Source organism: Pelmatolapia mariae, linkage group LG10_11, assembly GCF_036321145.2.
Source record: "Pelmatolapia mariae isolate MD_Pm_ZW linkage group LG10_11, Pm_UMD_F_2, whole genome shotgun sequence".
Classification (NCBI taxonomy): Eukaryota; Metazoa; Chordata; class Actinopteri; order Cichliformes; family Cichlidae; genus Pelmatolapia; species Pelmatolapia mariae.
Window position 1 is genome coordinate 44311155 of NC_086236.1, and position 19831 is coordinate 44330985.

The 19831-nt window shown below is 42.7% G+C and overlaps 1 protein-coding gene across 1 annotated transcript in view; it reads left to right on the forward strand.

Moving 5' to 3' along the window:
• Positions 1–19383, forward strand: part of lars2 (leucyl-tRNA synthetase 2, mitochondrial) — a 36406-nt gene extending 17023 nt beyond the window's left edge. Inside the window, exons 7-21 of the mRNA XM_063486063.1 lie at positions 189–332; positions 3093–3200; positions 4157–4316; positions 4821–4925; positions 5038–5153; positions 5241–5524; positions 9145–9243; positions 11007–11144; positions 11250–11353; positions 11742–11921; positions 12048–12217; positions 14017–14094; positions 15339–15450; positions 16595–16722; positions 19050–19383. Coding sequence (XP_063342133.1) covers positions 189–332; positions 3093–3200; positions 4157–4316; positions 4821–4925; positions 5038–5153; positions 5241–5524; positions 9145–9243; positions 11007–11144; positions 11250–11353; positions 11742–11921; positions 12048–12217; positions 14017–14094; positions 15339–15450; positions 16595–16722; positions 19050–19229 — 2106 coding nt within the window. The 3' untranslated portion in view covers positions 19230–19383. The remainder of the gene's footprint in view (positions 1–188; positions 333–3092; positions 3201–4156; positions 4317–4820; positions 4926–5037; positions 5154–5240; positions 5525–9144; positions 9244–11006; positions 11145–11249; positions 11354–11741; positions 11922–12047; positions 12218–14016; positions 14095–15338; positions 15451–16594; positions 16723–19049) is intronic.
• The last annotated feature ends 448 nt before the right edge of the window (positions 19384–19831 follow it).

Sequence of the window (19831 nt, forward strand, 5' to 3'; positions counted from 1 at the left end):
GTTTTCTCTTTGACTGGATTAAATGGTAGACAGGCTGGAAAAAACCTTTTTCATTTTGTGTAATAAAATGCAATGGCCTTAAAATATGCTTTTAAATACGAGCTACTTCTTAAGCTGTGTTTTTCAATTTGTGAGCTCATGTGTGCCGTTTGGGTGTGTGCTGTGTTCGTGCATGTGTGTTATCCAAGGCTGTGGTGAACTGGGACCCTGTTGATCAGACGGTGCTGGCTGATGAACAGGTGGATGAAAATGGGCACTCCTGGAGGTCTGGAGCTCTGGTGGAGCAGAAGCTACTCACACAATGGTTCATCAAGACTACAAACTATGCCAAGGTATGACTGTAGCGTGTGTGTGAGAGGCAGTGTTAGAGAATGAGAGCCTTGTATGTGTGTGACAAGCAGCATCTGAATGGCTGACCAGAAACTTCATGTGGGCAAAAATGAGCTGCGGAGCCCTCTGATAACAATCATGGCTGACACTTCAGTAACAGCAGCTGCAGTCCTGCTTCTCTGGTTCTGCAATCAGACCCCTGGAGACCATCATTTATAGCCTGGCATCTCTCTTCCAAGGAAAAAGAGACCAGAAGCCTCAGTAATACCACCAGGTGGCCTGGCTGGCTGATGAGAAGCCTCCACCTTTCAGCAGAGGGGTGAACAGGGCTGGTGCACGGTGAAATTAGCCCTTCTGGACTTATATGAATCAGCCTCAGAAAGAAGGTTCATACATTTTTCATGGAACTCATGCATGTGTGTGCATGTGCTTACACATAGAAACACACTGTACAGGCAGGTACCTATAAAAGAGAAAAAGTTTGGCTTTGTGTGCTCAGTGCTTGAGCACTTTAAACTCGAGTATATCTTAGTTTGTTTGCTTGTTGAGAAAAATTGGGTAGAAATGTTTTTAATAACATTTTTTTTTGTCTCTAGCGCTGCAATGAGGGATTACATTCATGTTTAGTTAATGTTAGTTGATGTTAATTTTGTGGGGCATCGTTTTTGGTGTCCAAATGTGCAGAAAATCCCCCCAAAAACTGCAATACCAACAAAATAATTCAGCTTCAAAGCCATCCAAAACTTTAAACATAGTCAGAGATACAGAACATCAAAGCAGTAAATCCTCACATTTGCCTAGCACAAAAACAAAGTTTGACATCTCCGCATTCAAATTATGGGTTCAGTCACTGACTGATTATTTCAGCTCTTCTTGTTTCCATCACAATATAAAAGAAAGCATAAGCAAGTTTTTGTGAGTGGGGTTTCATTTCATACTGAGATAAAATTGAAACCAGTGCCTGGGAGGTGTGAAATAAATGTAAAAAAGAAAAACATTGGAAATGATGCAAAACACATGTAATTTCCAATAAAACAAACCCCAAACTTGCGAGAGCACCAGCGCGTCCGTTTGAGGGTTTTGTTCGCTTCTTTGTCACTTTGATTAAAAAAATAATTTCGTCCGCAGTCGGCTGTCGCTCAGGTTCAGCCGCGGCGCCGAAGTCGCCCGTGCGTGTCCGTGTCAGGGGTTTGAGCGGAGGTGGAAGCAACCTACTGTGACAATGTGTTCCTGCATTTCTAATTTTCTCTGAAGAGCAGAGAAGTGGGAAGGAAGGAAGAGGAAGGTGTTAAGGGAGAGAAGTGAGAGAGACAGATGGAGGGAAAGGCGGACTGTGTCAAACCAGAGCGTGACAAATAAAAAGCGATGTAATTGGACTGTGATTTCCTTTTTTCTTTTCTTTTTTTTCTTTTTTTTTCTGTCCGCTCGCCTCTAAACGTGTTCGAGTCTGTTAGACAACATTAACTTCAGGCAATATTTATTCAGTTTAGCTGTCAAGTTATTCCACATTGTGCAACGACTGTGTATTATTACTAAGATGGATCCTTTTTTTTCTTCCCATGTGGAGCGTGCAGGATGCTAAATGATCACATGGCAGGAGTTTTCAATTTCATGCATAATCACACTTGTTGCACTCAGACAAATGCTGCCTGCCTATTACACCACGACTGACATCTAAATGATTCACAAAAAGCGAGAGCTCAGTGCGCCGCTCACATGCAGTATTGCTCAAATAGCTTCCAGAAATGTTTGATTTCCTCCAAGTAAATTAACACCAGACAACTGAACCCATTTCCAAAGTGCGGCTGTGTGTGTGTTTCCTCATTGTGTTAATATATTTCTCAGAAGTGTACTTGACATGTCTCACTCACACATGCACACACAGTCCTTGGTTACTCTTATTTCATGCTCCAGCTTTTCTTTGTTGCCAGGGACTCATGTCCTTGCTGTTAATGTTTTTTCTGGCTTTTGTGAGAAAAACACTTACTGCCTTTCACTTTAAAGCCGTGCCCGATTCTCACTCGTAGCTTTTTTTCTTCATCTTTGTTTTGCTGTGTCTCCTTCCAGCAGCCTCTCAGTCACGCTGACACACGTTCATCGGGATTTATGCCCCTTTTTTCCCCCTCTCGCTCTGAAGGGAATCCATAACTGACGAGCTGCACTCATGCTAGCGATGACTATGGCCAGTGTTTATGTTTGTATTGATAACTCTGTGATGAGGTACTGCATGCTGAACTGCACCATGATGGGGTGGAGGGGTGGTTTGTGGGTAATAGATGCTGACAGACTGAAAAGGAAATTGAGAATTATAACATCTCTGGCCTCAGACCAGCTGTGGCTTTTTGGCTTGAGCCTCGTTGATATGCATAGCTTCCTTTAATCATGCAGAATAAATGTTGTTGTGTGTCTGGGTGTGGGGGAGGGGGGTGTAGGGGCTTATGGGTGTGTATGTGAGGTGGGGGTGTGTGAGGGAGTGTGCACACTATATAGGCGATTGCTTTGCGATATCCAGGAAAGAGGGCCAGCAGAGGTCAGAATTTTTGAAAATCCCTTTTTGTCTGCATAATGTGACCTGGTCGGCTCTGCTGCTTTGTCAAAATAAATTGGCTGCGCTTTGAAAGAGGCCACACGGAATTGGAGTCAATTGCATTATCCTAGACAGCCACATACTAATAGGAATATCTCTTTTCCACAGTGAAGTGGAAAATTAGCTCCTTCCAAACTTGTACAAAGTAGTAAACTTGTGGCTTTATCTCTTTCAGCCCCTCCTGGATGCCCTGCAGGACCTTCCAGAGTGGTACGGGGTCAAAGCCATGCAGGCAAACTGGATTGGAGAGTGTACCGGATGCTACTTCGACTTCAAACTGAAGGTGGATCTCGACTCCTTTCTCTCTCCTCTTCACTTTTCTTGTTTTCTTTCAGTCGCTCAGCACTTTCCCAGCAAGTGCTCCCTCTTCTCTGCTTCTGTTTTTCATCTCTTTCACCCCGAGCACTGATTGCTTGCTTTGAGTTTCTTTGACAGCTCTCTTTTTATCTGTTTCTATTAAAATCATGTACCAAAACATAGAAATCCACACTTATTATTTGCTTTCACTGCATCTGCTACAAGTAGCAATTTACCCAAACAGATGATGTCGCAGATTACTTGCTGCTGAAAGTCGTATTTAGAATTCTTCACAAGCCTGTTGTCTCAAACTGAGAGACATCAAAAAGCCAACTGAGAACCCAATTACTGCCATTATTAAAGCAGTTTTCCTTAAAAATAAAAGTCACTCAAGTCGGTTCTTTAATTGTGATATTTTGTAGTATTTTTATATTTATAGAGGAAAGAGGGTTGGATAATAATTGGAAAGGGTTGTTATGAATGAATGTAAAATGAAAGTAAAAACTAGAGTTTGTAAAATGCTGCTTGTCCTACTTTTTTTTAATTACAATTATCTCCTATCAGTATGTTTTTAGCATGATGGGTACTAATTGTTATTAGAATATCCTTAAATAACTATGTGCCATCTAAAAATGATCTCAGGATGTTTATTGTCGCCAAAAGAGCCCAGTAAGCCCTGAAGGTGTTTTATATGTCTGAGTCACTGTGGTCAAGTTTTATAAGCTGTGATTCAAAATTTGTGTATATATATATGTGTATATGTTATAAAAATTGTTATATGTTATAAAAATTATAAAAATGCTAACAGTTGCATTGTTCTAGTTTTATTTGGCATCTTACAGAAATATGGAATAGAAAGCCAGCAGGTCCTCGCTGTTAATTCGACCTCTGTGCCGCTGTGGATGTGACAGTTTCCCACATGCCTCCTCTCTTATTTTCCAGGTAAATGGGAAGGAAACAGGAGAGACCCTGTCAGCCTACAGCTCCTCCCCGGAGACGGTGTACGGAGCTGCTTACCTGGCCATCCTGCCCTCCCACAGACTGCTGCACGGCAGTAGCTCAGTGCGCTCCGCTCTGCAGGAAGCCTTTCAGCCAGGCAGAGGTTGGCATCTCTCCACACTCGCAACCAGCTTGTGCTCAGGCTGTTTTCGAACTGGAGAAAAGAAGATTTTTAAGAAAAGATGGATGAATTAGTTGGTTTCCTTTAAGAAAAATAATTTATCACTTTAGTATATGATGTCTCACTACTCTATGCCCTCTGTGTTATCATAACTTCATATTTTTTACACAGTGTAATATGTTCTTATATGATTATTAGCTTTTCTTTGAAGAAGTGAGAACTATATTTTTTATACACATCATTAAAGTTTTGTAGTGTACTTGTCTTTATGTGTTCCATATCCTGGAGTGGATGCATGTTGGATACCTTGCGCTAATGTAAATATTTAATTTCGAACACAGTCGAGGTTTGGTTGTAGAAGCTGCAGTGGACTGTTTGTTAATTGGGATCCCCTTGAACTAGTCTCAGCGGTGAACAGTTGTTGATAATGAGCTGCCAGGGGAAGCAGCGCTGCCTCTCATTCCCCTCCTGCCCTTTGCTCTTCAGACTCCCTGACAGACGTCACAGCTCACAACCTGTTCACCGGCCGTGAGGTTCCCCTGGTCATCTCACACAAGGAGACTTTTGATGACTATCTGGATACTGTGGTTGGTGCGTTATGAACAAGTAAAAAGGATTGAAATAAGCAGGGATCTGTCATCTTATGTCTGTTGAGTGGTTTTTAACCTTCTTGACATGTTCATGCTGCACATGTATGTTACAGGTGTCCCAGACTGTAATGAAGAGGATCTGTCTGTAGCTAGAGCTCTGAATCTGAGTTGGACATCAGTGCTGAAAACTCATGAAGATGGGACACAAACCCTCATCAACTCTGAGGAGGTCAGCACTAATACTAATCATTCTTTAATAAAAAGCAAACAACACTATTTTCATTCTTTTGTCCCTCTTCTTTTATCTGTTGCATAGTTCTCAGGCCTTACCAGAGGCCAAGCCTTTAACTCTATTACCCAGAAGGCCAAAGAACAGAAGGTTGGAGGCTACCTAACCAGCTCCAAGCTCAGAGATTGGTTGATATCCAGACAGCGATACTGGGGCACACCCATCCCTGTGGTGCACTGTGGGTCATGCGGTCCGGTCGCAGTCCCTGAGGAGGAGTTACCAGTTACTCTGCCAAAGCTGCCATCAATTACAGGAAAAGGGGCGTCGCCTCTAGAAGCGGCACATGACTGGGTCAACTGCAAATGTCCCAGGTGAGAACGCTGAGTATTATCAGCCCTGTATAATGCACAGCAGGACTGTAGACTTCATTTATCCCACTTCATGTGTCTCACGAACCTTTCGTGCCATTACAAACAAATGGATAAGCAGTGTATAAGAAGGAGGGAAGGGGAAGGTACAGGATGTGATATCATTCTTAAATCCTTAAAAAAGGGCACATGAATTTGTGTCGTGTCACTTCTGCTAATGGAGAATTAGTATTTGTAAATTGTCTATAACACGCAGTGATGCTCACAGGGCCTTACTTTCCTTCCTAATATTCAAATTAATGTAGAAAATGCACAGGAAGCAATGCACAGGAAAGAGTAGCAGCTAGGAGTTGCTGAACCCTCTGCTATGCTTTTATAGACCACACAATAACAGTTTTAATGAGTGCATATAATTACTACTATAGCCTGTACTTGTTATACTGGTCAGCTGCAATTTATTGTCTAAGAACAAACATATAATGCATAAAGTGTCAGTGTCACTGCAGCCAGAAAATGCAGCTTGGGAAGCTGTTTATAGCAGCTTTTGTCATTTATGCACCTTAACATTTGCTTACAAGAGTCCAAAGAGTTTGTTGGCTACCATTGAGTGAGCCATATTATTTATTGCATAGCTGCAAATAAAATTCTTCAAAAGGCGCAAACTCCACAAAGAATGGCTGAGAGGTCTTTTTTGTATTAGATTAACTGAAACAAGGCCCCACAAACACGAAAAATAGCAATAGAGCAAAATCGTATTCTTGCACCAGGATTAAACATGTTTACATCTGCTATAAAGTTGAATAATTTAAAATAGGAGTCTCTGGTGACTGTTTGAGGAACTGCCTTGGAGGTCACTGCTGTGGTTCTTTTCACGTCTTTGTCCTGTCTCCTTCCCTGCACCCTCAACCGGTCGCGGCAGATGGCTGCCTTTCCCTTCCCTGAGCCTGGTTCTGCTGGTGTTTTCTTCCTGTTATAAGGGAATTTTTCCTTCCCACTGTTGCCAAGTGCTTCCTCACAGAGGGTCATCAGATTATTTGGGTTTTCTTGTATTATTGTAGGGTCTTTATCTTACACTATAAAGCACCTTGAGATAACTGTTCTTGTAATTTGGCACTATGCAAAATTGAATTGGAAAAATCCGGTCCGATTAGTTTGGAAACTCCTGAATATGTTCACTCCAATCAAGCCTTTTGCTCAGTTCTGTATCACCCCATTTGCATAAGTATCCTTATAACTGGATCAACGCCGTCTCCTGAAGCACTGTTAGCATTAGCATCAGCACAGCCACCGTTCTGTCCATCTATGTCTTGCTGTATACAAGATACGCTGTGTTATTTGTTTTCTAGCGCAGCATAAGCGTTTTGGGGAAATGATCATGCCTGTTATAGCGTTTGTGGCCGCCTTTCCTTCCTGTGTTTCCTCAGGAGAACAACACTGACAAAATGAGATCGCTGTCAATCGGGCCTGAGAGGACTGACAGCTTTACAGGAACACTTTGCATTGAGTGCAAGCCTGTAAATTGCATGATTAATACTTTTGTTCATTTGGGGTTATGTAATCAGTGGCATCTCTGACACGAGCAGCATGAGATGATGATGATGATATTGATGGATGTTATATAAGCCAGCTGTGTCTCGAGAGATGCACACGAATGCCCTGCAAGCACGGACGTACATGCATTTACCTTTTATGCACAGTGCCTAGTCACTCACACAGACACATACACACATCTCAGCAGCTCATCAGTGAATGTGCTGAATGCAGAATGACTGCTCAACTGGCGTCTCCAGAGCGCCTTGCTGACATGGGAATTCCTCTCTGAATAAGACTAATCACCGCCGTGGCACCATGTTGATTAAAACCAAGGCCCACTCAGTCGCAGATGGCACAAGTCATCAGATTGTGTTCACTCACTTCCACAAAGCTACTATAATTCCTCCCCATCAGCAGTGATTGATGGCTATAATCGCAAAGACGCCGTTATCTCCTCTCTTCCCATCTCCCCTCCGTTGTTAAGTGTCTGTTGAAATTTGTTCTCTTCACTTGTCGACCATGTCCAATTAAAGTTTCCGAGGAACACAGACGGGCAGGGCGATGAGAGATGGGTGGCAGGAATGCAGTTTTGTCTGTCCTTGACGAAGTCATTTCCTGCGTGCTCATCTTTGTCTCATACCCTCTGCAGTTCTGTAAATTGGTCTGCCAACTGAACCCTGAGCTTTGATTTAGTCTGGTTTAAGAAGGTGTGCGTGCAGGTGTGTGTTTGCAGGTAAAAGGCGAGACTGCTTAGTTAGCACAACACCAACATATAAGCAGGTGGACACACAGCAGATTGGGGCCACGTTGCTGTAGTGGAGAGCTTTCGAGTGGACAGCTGCCTCCTTTAGCTGCATCTGTTTGAGAGCCTTTTGGCTTTTTCTGGCTCACCCTCCAAACACACACGCACATTTTACACACTCTGTCCAGCACAGGTTTGTTTTAGCTACCAACTTTTGTTGTTGGGCTCCTTTCATGGCTTAGAGAAGGCCCATCTCTGGACAGAGCACCTTTGTGTCATCAAATCTCATCCTCAGTAGTCTGGGACCAGCTGTCCGTCAAATAGCCACAATCTGACTCCTGATTGGTCCATACCGGCCTGTCTGAGGAAAGAGAGGAGCATCCTTATACTTTCTTTCTTTGTGCACACTAATTTTCTCTCTCCATTTGAGAGCTTTTGTGATAGACTGGGTTTTGTTATACTGCTGGGTTTTCATCATATGAAATAACACCTGACTTCCAAATATTAACTGTGCTACACCTTAGCCTTGTTGCTAGGCAACCTCCAGCTCTTACCTCATCATCACAGCCTTATTATAGACTGGTATGGTAGGTGGTCGAGGAGTTTTTGCCTCTCTACGTGTGCGTGTCTGACTAAAAAAATGTGACTGTGAGATGAATCAGAAAGCGTCGAGCAGTAGACGGAGTTTAAGATGAAACAGAGACATCCCACGAGGTCCAGGAGACGACACCAGCTCTGCTGCACACACTGTAGCAAAGCTCAGAGCTGTTTCTCTGTTTGTCTTTCTGGGACACTGATTTTAAATCTTTTGAGACTCATTATAAGTAAAAGGCAGATGCTTTCACCGTTCCATTAAATGCTTTTAAACTGAAGCAGAAGTACTCTCCAAAAGCCCCACCTCCCTTCCCCCTCTTTGCCAATGTCCTCTCCTGCACTGTGAAAGTGTTGCTGGCAGATTCGCATCACATACCCAAGTGCTGTTTGGCTTGGATAGAGAGGGGCACAAGGTGGCATTTCCAACACAAACACATGATCGTGTGTGCGTCCTGCCAGTTCTTTTCCTGTTAGCACAGCTTGTTAGTCAGGGCACAAGAACAGAGCTCTGGTGCCAGGCTGGCTTCAGCTGTGCTTCTCCGCGGGGACATGACCCCCACAGCCAGATGCAGGCAGCGTTACACACACACACACATGCGCGCGCACACCCACGTTAATCACATAATGAGCCATTTTCTCTGAGCATACAAACAGACATCATTCATTTGTTCACTTTCTAATTTATCAGCCTGTTTTTTTTTTTTTTTTGTTCCAGTCCTTCCTCTGCCAACTCTCTCTTTGTCTCTCCTGTCAGATGCAAGGGCCCAGCGAGAAGGGAAACTGACACCATGGACACATTTGTGGACTCGGCCTGGTATTATTTTAGATACACAGACCCTCACAATGCATACAGGTATAAACAGCCTCCTCCTGAAGCTTTAATATGTTCCTGTTCATCCATCTCTGGCTCAATGAGGCCAACAAATGTAGACTTATTTACTTTTCTTTCTTGCATCTTTTTTTCTTACCTTCTTTCTCACCTTTTATTACCGTCATATTTGTTTAAAAGAAAACGAGAAAAGAGGAAATTGCAAAAGGTTCTCCAGCAGTAGGAGAAGAAGCATGTCTGTCTATTTAGATATGAAGAAAGATCACTGTGTAATCTCTGTGTAAATACAAACCTCGTTTCTCTCTCACGCCTGTTCTATAAGTGCTATTGGTGAAAGTTATACTCAAACTATGATTATGCTCATTGTTAGATCACCCACTCTCTCTCCCACTTGCCTGCTTGAAACACTTGTATTGGGTTGTGTACACGCAGATATGCATACGCACTTCCCTGAAAGTTGCACTCTTTGCCGATAGAGATTATGGAGCAATGGCCGTCACCTGCTGGGGTGGCGGTGATACCCTGAGCTTAACAAAAGAGATTAATTTCCCAGTGCCCTGACCCAGCCGTAAAGCTGCTTTAAAAAGGGAGGGGGACTGCTCTCTCCATCACTTTTCTTTGCCGGACAGATTACGGCACAACAGAAAAAGCAATTACACCATTTGTGCATTTCAGTTGGATTGCTGAGCCGTATACACGCGGGGTGGGGGGTTGGGAGCGAAAATGGGAAGTAAGTGATGTTTTAAAGTAGCAAGTACGAGGAAGGAAATGGGAACAGGGTGTTATGTATTAGACTTCCTTGGCCTCTTGCCAGAAGTGAGCCCGAATTATTTTCAGCTTTGTGAGTTTATAACTCCCCTCCACCCCGGTTCAATTATCTGGAGGTGCTATCAGGCACAGAGGGAAGGTTGGAGGCAGAGACGTGTGAAGGAGAGTAATGATGTAAGTCTTCCCTAAAAAGCGTCATTACCGATACTCCATCATGACAGCCAGGCTGACTACACGCGGCTGTCCTGCCAAGCTCTGAAAGCAATAGTCATATTTTCACTATTAACTTGTGATGGCAGTCATCACAGCCAAAATGTAAGCAGACATTACTTTGGTACTTTTTTCTGAGTCTAAAGAAACTAAAGAGGCTTCACGATGCTTCTTTTCCTCTCTGGATTCTTGTGTGTCAGATTAAGCCTGCTCCCTGGAGGAAGACGGTGTGCATGTCTACCAAAGCACGTAACTACAAACTAGTCTCATCTGAAAAAATGCTTACTGGGATTATAATTGGGCATTTTGCAGCTTTGAGTTGCTAATTCATTCATTTCTGGCATTCAAGTGCTTCAAGTGCAGATGACAACGAAATGACAAAAACATGGACGAGAATACATAAAATGAATCAATTAAAATTAAAAAAAAGTAAAATAAATGATTACTGTGTAGTATTATGGCGTTAAGTGAGCAAAAGATAAAAGTTACATCGTGATAGAGCAAACCAGCAGCCTCTGGGTTTACTGAAAAGACTTCTTCCACAACATTGGTTTGTGTGGACAGATGATGATGTTTGCACAATCATTTATAGCTTCTGTGAGAGCCCAAAAAAAGCTCCTATATGAAACTCAACAGACCTCATTTTAGGAAGGAAGAGATCATTAAAGGTCTTCAGAAATCCTGTCCCCTTCCTCACTGACACTTCTTCACCCTTCTTATTGTTCCTTTTCAGTTTAGCATTGCTCTTGATAGTACTTTAGGCTAATAAATTAAGTGAGCACCTCTTTAAATGTCCTCTCCGTCTTCAGGCCTTTTGAGTTCCACTTGGCAGACCACTGGCTTCCTGTGGACGTGTACATCGGAGGGAAGGAACACGCTGTTATGCACTTGTACTATGCTCGCTTCCTCTGTCATTTCTGCAAGGATCAGGGTCTTGTGGCTCACAGGTGGGGTACACTGTGGTTTATGTGTATGTTTGTTTGTTTTTTATTTAGTGTGCATTTACATTTTGAGAGTGTTTGTAAGTGAAACACTCTCTTTATGTGTTACAGGGAACCTTTTCGGAAGCTCCTGGTCCAGGGTCTGATCAAGGGCCAGACGTTTAAGCTTGCAGGCAGTGGCCAGTACCTAAAGAGAGAAGAAATAAACTTCACAGGTACATGCTGCGTGCAGCTGGAGGGTGTTTGTTAATGTGACACATTTGTAACAAGTAGAAAGGAGGGGGGCTTGGAGAAATGACTGATCTTTTTTCTCTGTAATGTGTGGTAACACTGCCTCCCCGCCTCCTTCTAGCGCTGTTAGCGAGAAGCCATCTTCATTTAAGCGCTTCAGATCGCACTTTTCCAGTTGAATGATGGGTTAATCAGACACTCTCAGGAAAAGCCAAATCACATGAAATCCTTCGGAGATACCAAAACACTCTCTTATACTTAGCATTTAAGGATTTATTGATTGGTAACAAGATAAACAAAAGATACTAGTAGTTATCAAAGTAGGACGTCTATTGATCCCAGCTATCTCTGACCCCATCCCGTTTCTTCCAGATAAGGAACCAGTGGCTCTGAGTGGCGGTCGCGTTGAGGTGACGTGGGAGAAGATGAGCAAGTCCAAACACAATGGGCTGGACCCCCAAGACGTGGTCCAGCAGTACGGCGTGGACACAGTACGACTGTACATTCTCTATGCGGCACCGCCTGAACAGGACATCCTGTGGAATGCTAAGAGTGAGAAGAGTCTGCAAAATTACACAGACACCTTAAGTTACTCATGATGTGTGAAGTTTGAAATTAAATAAATCTTGTAAAAACATGCTCTTTCCTGTGTGTCCTGTGTGTGTTGACCCACTCCAGCCGATGCTCTCGCTGGCGTTCTGCGATGGCAGTCTCGACTGTGGCAGCTGGTGACCAAGCTGAGAGCAGCACGGCAGCTCGGAGATGTCCCCAACCCCAGACTGCTGAAAAAGAAAGAGCTCGCAGAGGCCAAAAAGATCTGGGAGAACAAGAACTACGCAATTCAAGAGGTAACTGCTCTGCAGCCTAAACGCCTTTACACACGGAGCGCGTCGTGATGATGAGTTGGTCCTGATGTTTCTAAACAAGAAAGGGAAGAAACGGAGATCCTGGGTTCATCCGATTCTCACTAGAACGCAGCAGAAGGCAGAATTTTAATGGTTTGATCCAGGAGTTGAAGCTGTATAATGGCTGCTTTTGTCCATATTTTATGATGTCAGTGGGACAGTTTAAGCTCTTTTTGACAGAGCTAGGATCACATCTGTGTGTCTGAGGTATAATAGTATTCTTTTACTATTTCCATATCATCATTTTGAGCTACGAGCACATTTATTCCCAAATGCATTCTGATATATCAATTGTGTTTATTCAGATCCGAAAAATCGAGCTTGGTTCGAAAAAACTCAGTGCTGCAAATTTGTAGGTGTGAACAGCTCCACTGAAAACGGGTGAATCCCAAAAATATTTCTAACTCACAAAATATTTGCACAGATTTTGTACATCCAGTGTGTAAAGGCCTTTAGGCTGTCTGTGAAATTTGTCTTGGACCAACAATATTAAACATGGCACCATTCGCATAATACAACCAACACCAGAAGTCAACCAATAAATAAGTTAATTAGTCAAATAATTAATAAACATTTGTTTCCCATATATGGCTTAAAGCAGATGTGTCCAACTCCAGGCCTCGAGGGCCGGTGTCCTGAAGGTTTTAGATGTGTCCTTGATCCAACACAGCTGATTTAAATGTCTAAATTACCTCCTCAAAGTGTCTTGAAGTTCTGCAGAGGCCTGGTAATGAATTAATAATTTGATTCAAATGTATTGACCCATGGTTATATCTATAACCTGCAGGACACCGGCAGGCCTGGAGTTGGACACCCCTGGCTTAAGTGTCTCATTGTGACATTAAACTGTGACATATTGCAGCACTTCTCACCAGCAGGGGTCAGATATGTGCCCATTGTCAAATCTCGGGTTGTCACCCAGATTTAACATTCACTGTCCTTCAGCAACATATTGCATCTGTCATTTTGCTCTGTTTTGAATGTAGCTCTCAGCTTGTTCCTCTTATCTGTGCTAAAGTTGTTAATGCCTGGTATTAATTAATTTCCTTCAGCCTTTTGCCACTTTGTTAAATGTACAGTTGGAAGACATGTTAAGAAGTCTTTTCTCATTTATAAGGTACCGAATGACAGCAAGTAATATATCACTCATTACACAGTCGCAGTGCAAAGTCCTGAGTTGTGGCATTTCAATGCTAAACATCCGTCGCAACCTGAAACCCCTGGTATAAAGGGTAGCAGCAGAAGGCGCTGGAAATTGATTTTAAACTGTGTCTCCTTTCACACTTTATAAATAGCCTTCTCTGGCTGCCAGGTTTGATAGTCGCTCTCTACCCCGCCGCCTCCCACCTCAAGGCCATTGCTTTTAAAGGACCTCAGGCTGTTTGCCCTAAGCCCTCAAAGCCGAGGCTGTCCTTTGATCTGTCCCTCAAAAGCCTCGTTGATAAACCTGCTCCCTGTGGACCCTCCCAAATGGCTCCCTTTTCCCTGAAAGCTGAGCAGGGGAATGTTGACTCGCTTTGTGGCTTCAGCTGGTCCACATGACGATAACAGACTGGAGGCCCGTCTTCTGAACCTGTCATTGTTTTCCAGTGATTCATCAGAGGCACACTCAGTAATAATAAGTGACAACACCAACCCATCTGGAAGCAGCCATATGTCTAGGATCCAGAAACACATCATAAAGCCTCAGACTGTCGTTTTTACTCACCGACTCTGCCGTGTTTCTCTGTTGGTGTTTTCAGGTGACGACTCACTTCACAGAGGACTTCCTGTTCAACGCAGCCATATCTCGCCTAATGGGACTCACTAACACACTGAGCGTGAGTGCGCTCTCTTATACCTTGAAGGACAGTACTGTGCAAAAAGTCTTCAGCCACCAGCTATTTCTTTATATTTTACTTCCAAGGAGCCAGACTTCCTCTTGTAATTTTTTAATGTGGTCACAGCCGATGGTTCACCAGGGTTTCTGAAGGTCTTTCAAGGTTTTTCTTTGGACTGTTTTTTCACTCATTTTTAGTCCAGTCTCAGTTTCTTTCGTTGAATCTATGAAAAATGCCTAAGATAACATAGTTTGACAGGCATAAAATTGTATTTTTGCACCAAGCGCTAAAGCGCTATTAGCCTAAAACTTGGCTAAAAATAAATAAATGCATCAGATGAGCAACATCAAAAGTCATGTCCTTAAGAGATAGGAAAAGGAATCCAGAAAAGATCTGACAAAGGACCTGAGAGGTCTTAGGGTAGCTGTCAAGAAGCTATTCTTAAGGCAGGGACAAATAGCTGAGGTGTGACATCAGAACCAGTGATAGCATGTTTGATGGAGTGATGAATCCAACTGTGAAATTTTTGTTGTTAATATATACAGAGGAGCCAGGAGAGATATACAACAGCGAGTGTGTACAGTCATCTTTAACATAGTTGAAGCTCTGTCATGGTTTGAGAGCCAATGGTCTTGGAGATCTTGTCCAAACAAAGTAGAATCAGATTTTGATCCACTATCAAGAAAGTGTTTGATTGGCAGCAGCTTCATTTTTCAGCATGACAATGATCTCAAACACACTGCCAGTGCAGTAAAAGCATACCTGCATAGAAAAACATCAATCAGTTGTAGATTGGCCTCCCCAAAGCCTGGACCTCAACATTGTTGAAGCAGTGTGGGATCATCCTGACGCTGAATAGAACAAAAGACAGCGAACATCCAAACAGCATTAATGTTTGTCCTTCAAGATGCCTGGAAAACTGTTCCTAAAGACTACTTAAAGAAATGACAAGAAAGCTGCCTAAGAGAGTTCAGGCTGTTGAAGAATAAAAGTGATCACACCAAATATTGACTTTTAAGCTCATTATACAAACTCTGTTTTTGCCTTTTATACTGTACTTTCATCAATGTTCTCACGTTTCAGTAAATCATTGCACCTATTTCCCATTTTCCTTGCAAAATATGAATAAATGAGGCGTGACTCAAAACTTTTTGCACAGAAGTAACTGCAAATATGGTACAAATATTGTTTAAAAACTGAATACAATGGAAATCACATTTTTTCCACTGCTTCTGTGTGTCTAGAGTGCAACAGTCAGGCTGTTGCAACACAGCGTGGCGTTTGAGGAAGCTCTGGCTGCCCTGGTTATGATGGCAGCACCCATGGCCCCTCACTTAGCTTCTGAGCTTTGGGCAGGTTGGTGAAGTTCATGCGCATATTTAATGTAAAGAAGAAATGTGTCACATGATGAGGAACAGAGATTGAACACACAGCTTCTTACACTTAACTGCTTGTCAGCTGATATTTAAATAGTTGTAAATGAGGATAATTTTGGTGTGTAAAAGAGGAAGCCTCTGCTAAACATCTAATTTACACTAGTGAACACCCAACGATGAGTGGGGATGATCAGTACACTCCACCTGAAATAAACAGTGCTGAAAGCCTTTTGTAGCAGCTAAACAACAGAAAGGAAGCTCTAGCGTCACTTTCTGTGTCTCGTGTGGAAGCGTGCCCTTGTGCTGCCCTGGAGGACATCCTTTTTTTTTCATGGATGCACGGACGCGAGCTTTCTGCACACAGCTGAGAGAGGAGAGAACCGGAAAAACAGAGTCCAGCTGAAAGGAAAGCATATAGTGTGTGTGCTGGTTTTAATGAGTGACAATGAGCATGTTTTGTGTTTGTGTGTGCTCATGTACATCATATACGTATAGCAGAAGAAGCTATAGAAGTTGTGAGAAGATGACGCCCAACACACACATTTAAGTTTTTTTTAGTGAAACGAAGTTCAGCACGATAGCATCAGCAAACTTCTTTTTGTTTATTGTCTTCCCCCCACCCTCCCTTAAAAAAAAATAATCCTCAGTTATTCAGCTTACTCGAGTTTCACTGCATAGTTTCCCCGGTACGTGTTCGTCATGTTTTGCCCCCACAGTCTGAGAACCACCGATGCAGAGCGTTATAAACAGGACATACAAGATGTGTGACCTCTGTCGCACTGTACTTTACTCTCTGAACCGTTCTTCGTAATTTTACACACAGTGCAGGATAGAGGAAGTTCACATCCTTCCCTTGGGCCTCCAGAGGACAGGAGCTCGCTGTAAGAATAGCTGCGTTGTTGTTGTATGACCCATTACCGAGATGTTGTCTCAGCATAAAGATTAACAAATACAAGCAACACTAAAGTCATCATATATATATATATATATATATATATATATATATATAAATAACTTTTTTCTTTTTTTTAAAAAAAAACCAAACTTTTCTGGCTGACTCTTTTGTACCTCTGCATATGTTTCCTGAGAGTCGGCAAATATTGTCCTTGTTGGGTCTTTCCCAGGTCTTTGCCAGGTGAAACACCCCCTCAGCCCCATCCTCCAACATGAAGGGGATGTCCTGCAGCAGTCCTGGCCGACTGTGGACCCAGAGTATCTGGAGGTCCCTGACTTTGTGGAATTGTCTGTACTGGTAAGTTCAGATAAACGTGAACTCACTCAATATGCATCACTGCTGAAGGTTCTGACTCTGTGACCGAACAATAAATACAGAAATAAATGGTTGTCAAGGTTAAATAAAGCACTTACATTTCCTAATTCCTTTTCTTTTCTTGGTCATTGCACTTGTACATGTTAACATTGTAAAGACAACCTGCTGAAGTTCAAACTGAGCATCAGAATGGGGAAGAAAGGTCATGTAAGTGAACATGGTATTATTGTTGGTGTCAGATGGGCTGTTCTGAGTATTTCAGAAACTACTGGGATTTTCCCACCCAACTAACTCTGGAGTTTATACAGAATGGTCTGACAAAGCGAAACTATCCACTGAGCAAACGTTCTGTGGGTGAAAATACCTTGTTGATGCCAGAGGTCAGGGGACAATGGCCAGACTGCTTTGAGCTGATAGGAAAGCAACAGGAATTCAAATAACCACCAGTAACAATCAGGGAACACTCCATATTATGGTGGTTAACACATTTACCTAACATGCAGAAGATTCCTCAGTTTGACACCGGAAGGAGACACAAACTGGACAGCAGAAGATTGGAGAAATGTCTTGATTTCTGCTGTGATATTTGGATGTTAGGTTCATAATTTGGTGTTTTAAAAAAAGACAAAACACGTGTATCTATAAATAATGCTGGTGATGGTGTTCTAATGGCACACATTAGTCCCTTAGTACCAGTTAGTACCATTGTTTTAACACCTACCTGAGTATTGCTGATGCTCATGTCTGTCCCTTTAAATGTGCACTCAAATGCCACACCAGTGACCAGATCTCAATCCAGTAGAGCACCTTTGGTGGTCCAATCCAGTACTACCAAGGTGTACCTAACAAAGTGGCCAGTGAGTGTATATACAGAACTTTATTAAGACTGTTTTTCTTATACATCCTCTAGCATTTCCTAAAACTCTCCACTTTTACTTCCATAGTCTGTAATTTTCAGGAGAGCCTATGATTAGCCTCTGTGTGCATGTGCGCGCGCAGATAGATGTCTTTACAAGTTCGTGCGTACCTGTGTGTGTTTATGCGTCAGCATGTCGGACACTGTGCTTAAAGTTAAAAAGACAAGTTGGTCAGTAATTAAAAGTTAAGAACAGAGTTCCTGCCTTGCTGTCACTCACTCACTCGTGTACTTTCTTTACAAAAAAACCAACAAAAAAAACTGTTAGCCAAAATGAAGTCTGTGACTGGTTCTAAGCTGAGTACATCATCATCGGGAATTCAAGTATTGGTGTTTTTCAACATGCAAAGACAATCAGAGGATGTATCCAGCTGTGATAGTGGGGTTTTTTTTTTTAAAGAAAATCCATTTGTATCAGAGTGCTATTCTTCGTTCTGCCCTGGATATCCACTAGGCTAACAGATAAAAGCTCCAACTGCTGTAATGTGACTATTTTCTCTTTTAGGAGGTAGTATCCCCCTGAGAGAACCTGCTAATCCCTTCTCACACGCACACACACCTGTGATTTCAACAAACACTAAGCGCTGCTCTTTCACTTGAGTTTTACGTGGAAAAAGAGACGAGAAACACGAGACAGAAATGGGTGTGTCTACTTATTCTATTCCCACTACAGAGATATAAATCTCATTGCAGTGACATTTTGGGAAATCAGCACATTTCTGTGTAAATACTCAGTTAGGTAAGGGTTACCTTAGCAAGAAGTAGTATTTATGGTTAGGCTAGGTCTCCAGGAAACCCACCAGCACAAGTCTGAGTGCGGGTGGGTGTGCCCAGTTCTGTTCTCACAATACTCCATATGTATTTTCCGTGTCTTAGTGAAAATAATACTCTTTTACACATCTCTGAGTCACACGCACTGTATATATATTTGAGCTTCCATTGCTCAGTGATGATGATGATAATGATGATGGTGGTGGTGGTTTTCCCTTAGACTGAGCGCTCTGTTGTGGGTTTCCTCACTCTCTCAGTCCTCTAATCACGTACTCTGGTTTGTCCCAGAATGGAGGCCAATCCCGAGCACACGCACACACAAGCGTGCACACCCTTAATTTACAACCACCTCTAAAAGCAGCATCATGTTCAGCGTGTGCACACATACACTTGCTTCCAAACATACAAGACCGAGTGTCCTTACCATGCGTACCACTAACTATGTGTTTTAAAGGATGCACTGTATATGTAGAGGGAAAAGGTGGAGTCTGCTATTTTAGGAGTTTTGTGCCAGTTTATAATACAACTTTCAATGGCAGAACTTTTGTTTTTCAAAATAACTGAATGGAAAAAACCTTTCAGTAACTTCTCTCATCTGTCGCCTTCTGTTTCTTGCTCTTAGATAAACAACAAGTCCTGTGGCATGGTGACCATCCCTGTGCAGGTGTCCAAAGATACCAGTCGGGTACAGCAGCTGGTTCTCGAGAGCCCCGTCGGACAGAAGTTTCTGAGCGAACGCAGCATAAAGAGAGCCATCTTGTCTCCCAGGACTGCTCTCATCAACTTCCTTGTTGATGAGTGACACTGGATTGTTCACCACTGCTTTTGAGACAGACAAAAGAGGTGGACTTTTTAAAAATCTATTTAAGAAAACATAAAAGGCTGAACGTCAGTTCAGATAAAAATTCAATGATATCAATGTAAATATCTATATAGACATTTTATTTATATGTTTTAATAAATATATTTTAATAAAAGAGCAACTGCAGGTTTTCAGTCTCTTTAATACAGTACCTATCTTTTCTAAATCAGACTCCCAATTATTCAGGACCTCACCTCCACCCAAAGACCACTTTAGATTCCAGTCATTGTTCACATTCTCTACCTTAAGCATCGCACCCACAGCTTCACACCTCTCAATCTACCAATGCATGTCTCAGCCAAGTCATGCAGCTGTGATTTGCCTTATCAGCACTTGTGTGCACCTCCGAGCCTGTTTTTGGGCTGCACAGACATAGACTGCCATTTGGCTACTGGATGCGGCGCTGCGTGAACCCTGGCCAGCTGGAGTTAACTGAAGGGCCTCACGCGGTCAGGGGATTTTTAACCTTGCCACTGCATCATTTGTTCTGTCCCTCATGGCCAACTGTGCCTATTCATGGGCTTTGTGTCTTGACGTTAGAC